Raw genomic sequence first — 9,805 nt, forward strand, 5'->3', positions numbered from 1 at the left:
TCCTGGCCCTGTCTGGCACTCAGTATAAGGGTCTAGCCTCTCCAGTCCCTTCCACCATCCCGGATCAACCCCTTCTCTTTCCCCCTCCCCTTGGCAGCCCACACCCACCCAGGCCCTGAGGTAGTGGCTCCTGCCCACCTGCTCACCTTTTCTCCCCGTGTCTCTCAGCCCCACTTTCCCCTGTCCCTGCCTCTCCCTCAGTCCCTGTCTCCTGCTGAGCCCCTGCTCTGCACCACACACTGTGTTTACAAGAAAACCATGACAGTTTTTTATTTCTCTCTTTTGTCTCCCTTCCTCCCCTGAAGGGAACGCGCTTCCACTCTCCCAGGAAAAAAGGAAGGCTCCAGAAGAGAAAAAGCAAACAAAGGACAGTGGGGCCATGGGTGCCCCCAGCCCCACCCATGGGCCACACACACACGCGCGCACACACAATCCTCCTCTTGTCCAGGCCTCCAAGAGCCATTCTGTTATTTGGGGGGTAATTGAAAAATGTTGATCTTTATTGTAGAGGATAAACGAGGCAGAGAGACATGGGGAGCAAGAGGGAGAGAGAGAGGAGAAGCAGAGGGAGGTAGAAAGACTTAGAGGGGAGAAGAGTCAGACGGGAGAACGTGGGCTCAGAGAGGAGAGAGGAGAAGCCAGAAGGAACACGTCGGCGGCAGACTCTTCCCCTGCAGTGAGCCTGGCAAGGCAGCTTCTGACCCCACCGGGAATCCCGGGAGAGCCGGGTGGCAGGAGCTCCTATTCTGGTCCTCCTGTCCCTGGGCAGCCCCTGGAGTGGGGTCTCTGAGTGCTGGGGGCAGGGAGAAGGGGTCTGGCTTGGTCAGCGAGGGCTCACAACCACAGGCGCCCCATCCAGAGGTGGGACCCCAGCCTGGAGGGTTGAGAGCCAGCCAGCAGCTCCTCTGCTCCCGGGACGGGGAATCATGCCCCAGCTCCATCCTGAGCACAGAGACCCTGCTGAGCTCCCTTCCCGCAGCCCACCCCCACTCCCTCTGCACGGTGGGGAGGAGGGGAGGGTTCTCACGGTTTATCTACTCTGAATCTCCAGGGCAGTGTGCTGTGCAAGGGAGCCTGGGGGGACATGAGTATGTGCGTGAGATAAGGAGGCGCCTGGAGAGAGGGATGTGTGTGGTAGTAAATGTGCGTGTAGTATGCGTGTGTCTGTGTCTATGCCTTTCCCTGTGAATGTAATTTAAGGCCCGTGTTTGAGTGGGTTTGGTGTCAGGGTGTGTGTATGGAGTAGGGTGCGCGGTCTGAGCGTGCGCGTGCGTACGCGTGCACGTGTGAGCTGCACTGTGAGGAGCGTCTGTGTCCTGTCTCCATGCACATGTGGGTAAAGGACATGTGTCTGTGCACAACCCCTACCTGTGAGCCTGTGTGTGGTGTGGCAGTGTGTCCCCACAGGCAGGGCCCCTCTTTTGCCCCTGGCCCAGGGCCACCATCCCCCCAGCCCTGGGAGCCAGAGCGACAACTGGCCCTCAGAGTCCCTCCAGCAACAACAGAATGACGGCGACCTATCCCCCACCCCGGCCAGTGTCCAGGAGGGTTGTGTGACTTCAGTTTTACCACCAAGCCCTGGCAGGGGTGACCCACGGAGGCCAGGCCTCCCCCTGGCCCTGGGAAAGGAGGGCGGAAGCGCTGGTAGGTGCCCTGCCATGCACTGACCCTCACCCACCCTCCTATGTCTGCCCCCGCTTGGAGAGCGCTGCTTCTCATCCTCCCACCAAGCCATGCTCTGAATTCCTGGAGGGCGCGGCTGGGACTCCAAGGCACAGCCAGAGCCTGGCATAGGGCAGGAGCTTAGCAAATGTTTGTTGAACGAATGAATGATTGTGTCTCTGTGATCATGTGCCAGGCTCTGGGACCTAAGTACCTGAGGGCACAGGCTGAAGTTCTACAAGAATCAGACCAGGGCTTCCTGCCAGGTCAAGCGTGGCCCCCGAGTTGTTCAGAAGCGGCAGGGTCATCACCCAGCCAGGCCTGAGAGGCCATGCCCACTGACCTTCTCCAAGTCGTCTACATGGTCACTTCCACAGGAGAGGCAAGGCCAAGAGATGGGGACTGCTTCGTCCAAAGGTCTGTCTCAAGCTAAATGACCCTGTCACTTCGTGGGCTGAGGCACAAGGGAGGCCCCATTTATCTTCTCTGGAGGCCACATCCCTTTCTTGGCGGGGCCATCTCTCTTCCAAACATCTTCATCCCCCAAAGATTCATACTGAATTCTCCAGCCTCCTCTCCTTCCCTTGGGACCTCAAACCAAGGGTTAGTTCTAGCTCTAGGGCTAACACCCAGACCCCGCCCATAACTGGCGGTAGCTGGGGCCAGGCTGAAGGTCTGTCGCAGACTGAGCCATGGAGGCAAAAACTAGGATTTAGTCCTAATGTAAGTCAAGGGTCTCACCCCAGACTGAGCCCTCACTCTAATCACACTGCCAAACCTGGTCACACTGTGAGCCCTGACCCTGTCCCACATTGAACCCTGACCCTGTCACACATTGAGCCTGACCCTGATCACATACGGAGCCCTGGTTCTGGTCACACACTGAGCCCTGACCTTGGTCACAGACTGAGTCTGGGCTTTTATTTAGAGACAGGCCATTAATTTGTCATAGGGCCAAAGCTGTTTCCCTGCCTCTGGGCCTCAGTTTTCTTCTCTTTTTAATGGAGGACCTTGGGATGGGCTGAGCACTAAATCAGAAAACCCCTACTCAGAGGTTGACCTGTAGCTTCCCTGACCTGGTGACACAGGAGAGCATCAGCCACTGCCACCTGCCAACCCCCACCCCTACCCAACACTTTCAGCCCAAGCATCACTAATTTTTGCAGCTGCCGTGATAAATGGCATTGTCGGCAAAATGACATCTTTCCAATCTGCTGCAAGACAGATGGGTCCCCAAGCTCACTTGCTGTCTCTCGAGCCTGCCCAGACCAGCCCTGTGGACGAGTGGGGAGGACAGGACAGACACAATACCCCAGACATGGGGGCTGGGGCGGGAGGGGCAGGAAATTTCAGGCCCAGAGTCAGGTATGACCCCAGCGGGGTTTTCTACAAGCCCCTTTTTTTAATAGTCAGTTGTTTGTTTCTTTTTGATATTCCAGAGATATTCTCTGCTCCTTTCTATCCGAAATTAGTTTTTCAATACCATTTTCATTTTCAATTAAAACCTGAATATTGCTCAAATTCGCAAGGATGAGCCACCAGACACTGGTTCCTAGTGGCCCTTTCCTCCTGCCTCCCTCTGCTTCGGGGACAGTGGCTGCAGAAGGACATGCCTCTGCCTGAGCCATCAGGCCTGGGGGACATTCAGCCTCCTCTCCTCCTTCCCTAAGCCCCTCTCCCTCCACAGTTCCTGCCCTCCCTTCCCCACTTCCGCAGGCTACAGAGCAGGTGTGGAAGTCCTCCCCACATCTCCTGTGACCGGGGGAGCTAGGAGAGGGGCTGGTCCTAGGGCTGGGGACAAGTCGGAACAGGGGATCTGGTTACCAAGAATTAAGGAAAGACGAATACCAGACCCTGAGACCCCAGCCTCCCCCAGACACCGGCAGGAGAGCTGGCACCAGTCTGTCCAAAAGCAGCGAAGCCAGAAGAGGTAGGGGCTGCGGGCATCGCCTGGACTCATGAGTGAGGCAATACTGCCCCCTCCTGGCTGGTTCATGGCTCCTCCTCTCCTCCTCCACGGGGCCCCTGATGGCTAGGCCGTTGAGGCTGGGGACACACAGGCAACTCTCCAAAGACAGCATGTGACATGCAGACCCTCCTCCCAGCAGCCCCCCTGCGCTTTGCCTATTCTCTAGGCTGATCCCTAGCTTCCAGGCTCTGCCCATCTTGTCCAACTTTCTCTCACTGCCCAAGGAATTCTGAAAAGACCACGTCTTACCTAGCCCCATCACAGTGAGGACGAATCCTGAGTCCCCTCCAAGCTGCCCACCGTCTGGTCCCATTATGGGCCAGCCTCCTACAGCCCAGGCGCCCGCCCTCTGAGCCTCCCCCGGTTCCCTGCCCCTGCACACTTTGGTCCCACCTGCACGCCTTCCCTTTCATTTTCACCTCCACCAAGAATACCCTCCCTCCTACACACTGTCTCTGCTTGTCCTCTTGGGTTCCTCCCCCAGGAAAGCTGCCCTGTCACCCCAGCCCCAGCCAGAATGGCTCCTCCCTCCTGCCCCACTTGCCCTGCTCCTCTCTTGGGGGTGACCACTGTCAGGGATCAGAATCAAACAGTTCGGGAGCTCGAGGGAACTTGGACACCCTCCAGGTCCACCATCCCCCCTCACAGAGGCCCAGAGAGGTGAGGGAGCTGCACAAGTCCACACAGCACATTAGTGGCAGAGGTAGGCCTAGAACTCAGCTCCCCGGAGTCTCGGCCCAGGGCTCCTTGGAGGACACCTGGTGAGCCACAACAGAACATCTCCCAGACAGGGACTCTTACTACACCGCCAGTATCCCCAGCCCCTCATCAGGGCCCAAAGAAAGCCACTGTGAGTGTTTGCAAAACGAAGGAATAAATGAAAATATTTATCTAATGCCTTCTATGTGCTGGATACAGCAGGCATCAGCTCTGCTACTTAAAACCTTGGTAAGTTGCTCGATTTGGTACAGAAAAATAACTTCTGGGGACGGGGGGTGGGGGTGAGTGCACCAGGAGGGGCCTCAGTCGTGAATGTCGATAATCAGTGGGCACAGGTGGGGCGAGTGCTTGATGCCCATGGTGAAAGCGGGCGTGCGGGACTTGTGCACCGTGACCTGCTGGACGTCATGGGAGCCGGGGCCGGGCCGAGGTGTGTGGTCCACCGGGTAGGCAAAGCGCCTGGCCATGCTGTACATGGGGCTGCGGTTCTGGTAGACAGACGGCTCAGGCCGGGCGTGCATGGCCGGTCCAGGTCCTCCTGCCACATCCTCCTTGTAGAACCAGTTCTTGTCCAAGGGGCTCAGGCTGTAGCAAGGAGCAGCTCTGTTGGCGGGCAGGTTGGGCCCCAGCAGGAGTGGCAGCTGGTACTGGTTGGGGCCCGGATTGGGGTCCATCACTCTGTATGGGCACCGGTAGCCAAAGGTGTACTTGGGAGCCCTGCGCTCCCCAGGCGGGTGGGTCTTCTCCAGGTGGTAATGGCAGGAGGCCAGGGTGGGGCTCAGGCCTGAAAGTGGATGAATGAAGGGGAGGGGTCTCAGGGCAGGAGCCAGGCCACATCTCCTGGTGTCCAACTAACCGGTCTAGGGAGGGAGCTGAGGTCTTGGTTAGCCTGGTATGACTTCTCTATAACCACCTTAGCATCGGGCAGGAATATCACCACCCCTGCGTGAGACTATGGGATGGAGATGGGGAGGGACTTCGGCCATCCTGATATCAGGATTGTGACACTGTTTTCATAATATAAAAACCCCAAGTGTCATCAGAACATCACCCTTGGGCTGTCATTGTCCCTGTGACAGCACCAAGAAAACATCCTGAAATCACTACAGCCGTGAACTCATTAGCATGACAATATTACTGCCATGACATGAGCCCTGTGATATTTTTATCATAACATCACCCTGCAACATACATGCATAACATTGGCCTCAAGACATTAAGTACTGTGACACAGACACTGTGACATCAGTGTCTTGATATGACATTGCAGGGAGAGGCCAGAATCTGCAGACACACCTGGCGAAGGGAGTCATGACCCCTTTGCCCCTGCTCCTGTCCCAAGCATGGACCCCCATCCCCCAACCTCCCAACCCCGACCTCCCTCTCCCGGCCCATCTTACGCAGGTTAGAGATGCGCTCCGCCATGGGAACCTGAGGGCAGCTGGACATTCCAAACCGAGTTATTTTAGGATCCAAGAAATAGCAAGGCCCAGGGTTGCATATGTCCATGATCCCTGCAAGGCAGCCAAGGAAAGGCCCGGTCAGCCCCAGAGGCCGCCCCAGGGTGAGTCTGGCCTGCCTCCAGGCAAGATCCCCCTCCCCCAAAAAGGATCGAAGGCTCCTTTCCAGTTCCTTGGGCTCTTGAGTGTTTCGGGAGCCTTGATTTCCTCATCCGTAAAATGGGGCTTTTAACACATGAACTTGTTCAGAGGAGCAGATAAAGTAACAGCTGCGAAGCAGTTTGGTCAGCCCCCACCCTGCCAGGGATTGGTGCCAAGGGGATAATAATAGGCATAGTGGCTACTGTTAATATGAAGAAGGGACCCAGCCCTGGAAAGGGGGTTCCCCTGCTGAGGAGGGTTTGTCGCCTCTGGGAGGGGCCGAGATCTCAGACCCCCAGATACACGCCCCTGCCCACCTTCTCCTCTCACTGGCCTTGGCTGTCATCCCCAGCTCTTCGATGGCCCTCTGCTCCCCACCTTCCAGGGGGTTCTAAGCCACCTGGGAAGCTTTGAGGGCACCCCCCACCACCACTTTCCCTCCACTCACCAGCTATTCCTGCCCAGCTGCTATGGCAAGTGAACCCATGGCAGCCAAAGCAGAAGGGCCCCAGCCAAAGACCACGCAGAAAGGAGACCCTGCCACCTGGATGCAACAGGTCCCTTCGAAGCTCCCTCAGGAGGTCCAGTTGGGAAATGCCCAGAGTTGCCTTCAGAGGGATGGGTCACCTCGCACCCCTGCTGGCTTCCTTCTGGACCCAGCAGGCCACGTGGGTGTCCCACTCAGGACAGACCTGGGTTCCCAGGGGCCTCTGGCTACAGATAATGACTCCTCACCTCTCACTGCAGCCCCAAACATCCAACAATAATAATCCTACGCCCAAGGGGATGATGGGTGTGGTAAGCACTCACGCCTCTCCGAGTGCCGGGTGTGCAGGGTGTAGGCTGGCTCCTGGAACATGGAGACGTCGTGTTCTGTGTAGCCCGTGCAGGATGGCCGGAGGTATTTAGCAGGCCCCGGACCTGTGAGCACCGACAGGGTGGCCCTCAGCCTGGGGCCGCCAGATCAGAGGCAGGGGAAGCCCCAAATACATTGTGCCTTAAGAACTCTGGGGTCTTTGCTCTCACTGATGTCACCCTGAGACAAAGACCACCATCAAGGTGCTTCCTTTGGGGAAAGGCAGTGTTCTCAGATAAAATGTGATTTCCCTTGGACAGGCAATGCATAATCAGAAAAGTAATAGTTACAAGGAACTGAGACCTTATTCTATGCCAAGTACTATGCTAAGCATTTTCTGTGGGTTATTTCAGTTAAGCCTCTTGACAATTCTGTAAGACAGATACCCTTGTTTTTCCCATCTTACGGATGAGAAAATTGAGGCTTAGAAATATCAGTTTACCCAAAGTCACACAAGCCGTTATTGTGAAAATTCTGAGACACCAGCCAACAGAGCCTAAACGTTTAATCACATACTAAACCACCTCCCACATAGAGCAACAATCAGTCATTAACAATGTAGTAAGAATTAGTTTGTCTGCTTTCAGTTGAGAGTAAGATTCAAGGGAAGTGAGGAAAGCTAGAGCTGGGCTAAAGATGCCACAGAATCCCTAGCCTTTTTCCAAAACTGGCCTCACTTCAAACCCCTTCCACCCCCCCTCTCCTCCCCCCTCCCCCTCCAAAAAAAATTCCCAGCAGCTAATACCGCCTGCAAAGTTTAGCTTGGAAGTGCTGATCTTCTGTGGCTTTGAGGAGAGTCTGAAAGGGCTTCGCAGGAGGCAGGACTGGAAGGCTAGGACACCTTCGGCAGCTCTGCAGAGAGATGAATGAGCCCAAGCCCAGGTCTCACCTTTAATTGTTGCCAGGACAACAGGGGTCTGCTTTACCTCCTGCCCTGAGGGCACCTGCACCTTCCTCTCTGGCTGCTGCCCATAGAACACAGGGTTCCTGACCCCCTTGGGCAGTTTCATGTCTGGGGCCAAGCAGAGGGCAGTAGCAGCTGCTGAGAGACCCTAAGCAGCGGGCAAGGAGCTGGGCCTGGGGGGGGCCTGTTCCAGGGCCCCCTGCCCAAGCCCCTCTTTCCACTCTCTCTCCCTGATGCCAGAGGCTGTGTGGAGGCTGGGAAGCAAGACAGTCCTCCTGCTCGTGCAGCTGAGGCCGTCTGGGGTACAGCCAGCTGCAGGGCTCAGCAGGCTGGAGCTGGGGATGACATCACTGCAGAACTTAGACTGTTTATTTCCTCCAGTTGCCGTGGTGCCTGAACCGTAATTCTACGCTGGCAGCTCAGCTGTGGAACCCTGAGAACTCGGCCCCCCTGTCCCTGCTCCCAACCTGGCTAAGTAGCCTGAGGGTCCCCAGAACCTTGGGGCAGGAAAGAAAAATGGAGAAGTGGAGTGACAGATCCAACTCTTCACTCCTGGTGGGTGCCCTGAGGTTTCTGAAAGAGTGGACGGGTCATGGGTGAAGGGTTCTTGCCACCTGCACAGCCCCCTGGGGTGGTCCTCTATTGCCTGTCCCTCCCACCTATCTCCCAGGTTCTGGACATGCCCTCCCTTCTATCACAGTCTGTTTTTTCTTGGGAAAGTATCAAGCCAATTATTTCACACTAAGGTGTGACTGTCTGATAGCTTCCCAGACTCCTATCCCACAGTGTCTTTAGGGATCCACGTCTAGCTCAAGGAATACTTGCCTGCTGCTGGCATTTCAGGCAGGCAATGGGGAGCAAATAAAGGAGGAGGGAGGGTGGTGCTGAGGCCTCAAGAAGTTACTTCCTGTGCCTGTGGTCAAGAGCACCCCCTGTGGCGGCAGAAGTGTGAGAGAAAACATTGAGGGCTAGGGAATATACCCAGCTACCATATGATTGATGGATGAGCCCCAAGGCTTAGGAAATGTTAGACACTCCTTCACCCCGAAAAATCCCAGAGGCTCAGGGGCCCTGGGGCCTGCTTGCACCTAGCAGTTCCTAGCTCAGACTAAGGATTTGACCTAGAGGGGTTTCCATCTCGGGGAACAGATGACTGCTGGCTTTAGAGAGAGTGTCTGTCACAGCCCCGGTACACAGACAAGGAAGCTGAAGACCAGAAAGGGGCAAAGACTTGCCCAAAGTTTCCCATTACATTAGTAGCAGAGACAGAACCAGAACACAAACCCCAGAGCTCTCTTTAGATCATAGCCTCTGATCTAATGGAAACCGAACCCTGCTCTGAACTCATTCCAACCAGCAGGCACAATGAGGACTCGGAGCAGACCAGCCAGGTGTGCTGGGTGCCCAGAAAGCCCTGGTGGGGCTGAAAGGCTTGGAACAGAAGGCAGGGCTCCCCCCTCCACCAGAGGCAGCAGATCTTTCCTGTGGCTCTCTCATAACCCGCGGGGCAGCCAAGCCTCTGATTTCTGGAGAGGGAGGGCTGGGCAAGGCTGGGATTGGCCCAGCCTCAGCTGGCCTCGGGCCACAGGCAGTGCCTCTTCCTCACCCCCATCATTGTCAGCTTTTCCTGGAGGAAGCTGCAGGCCTGCTGGACCCAAGCCCTGATGGTCCCCTCATGCTGATAGGGGCCAGATGTGGGGCTGGGCTCTTCACCTTCCTGGGCTGGGGGGAAGGTGGTGATCTACAAGTATTTCAGACCCAGGGAGCCTTCCTGACACCCACACAAACACTGTTCCTGTCTGCCATCCTTGTGCCTGGCTCTCTTAGGGAAACTGAGCCACTCTACACCCCGGAATGTCACAAGCCGCCCCACTTCTGCTCCAAAGGCTCCCTTCCCTCCAACTTTAACAGAGACTTAGCTCACCCCTGGAGACCGCCTTTGGCTAGCTTCAAAGCTGCTGCTCTGTCCCTCAGAGCCCAGGGTGGAGCAAGTCCTGGTTTCCTTGGTATCCACCCAGGCAGTGTCCCCTCTCTGACAAGAGCACATCTCCCCAAGACTCCAGCATCCAGGGTGCCCCGCTTCATCTCTCAGG

At 56.3% G+C, this 9,805-nt stretch overlaps 1 protein-coding gene across 1 annotated transcript; it reads right to left on the reverse strand.

Annotated features, from left to right (window-relative positions):
* Positions 1-4,653: 4,653 nt before the first annotated feature.
* CIMAP1C (ciliary microtubule associated protein 1C) lies at positions 4,654-7,818 on the reverse strand. Its single transcript, XM_061181886.1, has 4 exons — positions 7,698-7,818; positions 6,763-6,873; positions 5,752-5,865; positions 4,654-5,135 (listed from the first exon to the last, which is right to left on the reverse strand). Exons 1-4 carry the CDS (start codon positions 7,816-7,818, stop codon positions 4,654-4,656), a joined length of 828 nt encoding a protein of 275 aa, XP_061037869.1.
* Between the last annotated feature and the right edge of the window lie 1,987 nt (positions 7,819-9,805).

Source organism: Eubalaena glacialis, chromosome 2 (genome assembly GCF_028564815.1).
Source record: "Eubalaena glacialis isolate mEubGla1 chromosome 2, mEubGla1.1.hap2.+ XY, whole genome shotgun sequence".
In the NCBI taxonomy this organism is placed as follows: domain Eukaryota; kingdom Metazoa; phylum Chordata; class Mammalia; order Artiodactyla; family Balaenidae; genus Eubalaena; species Eubalaena glacialis.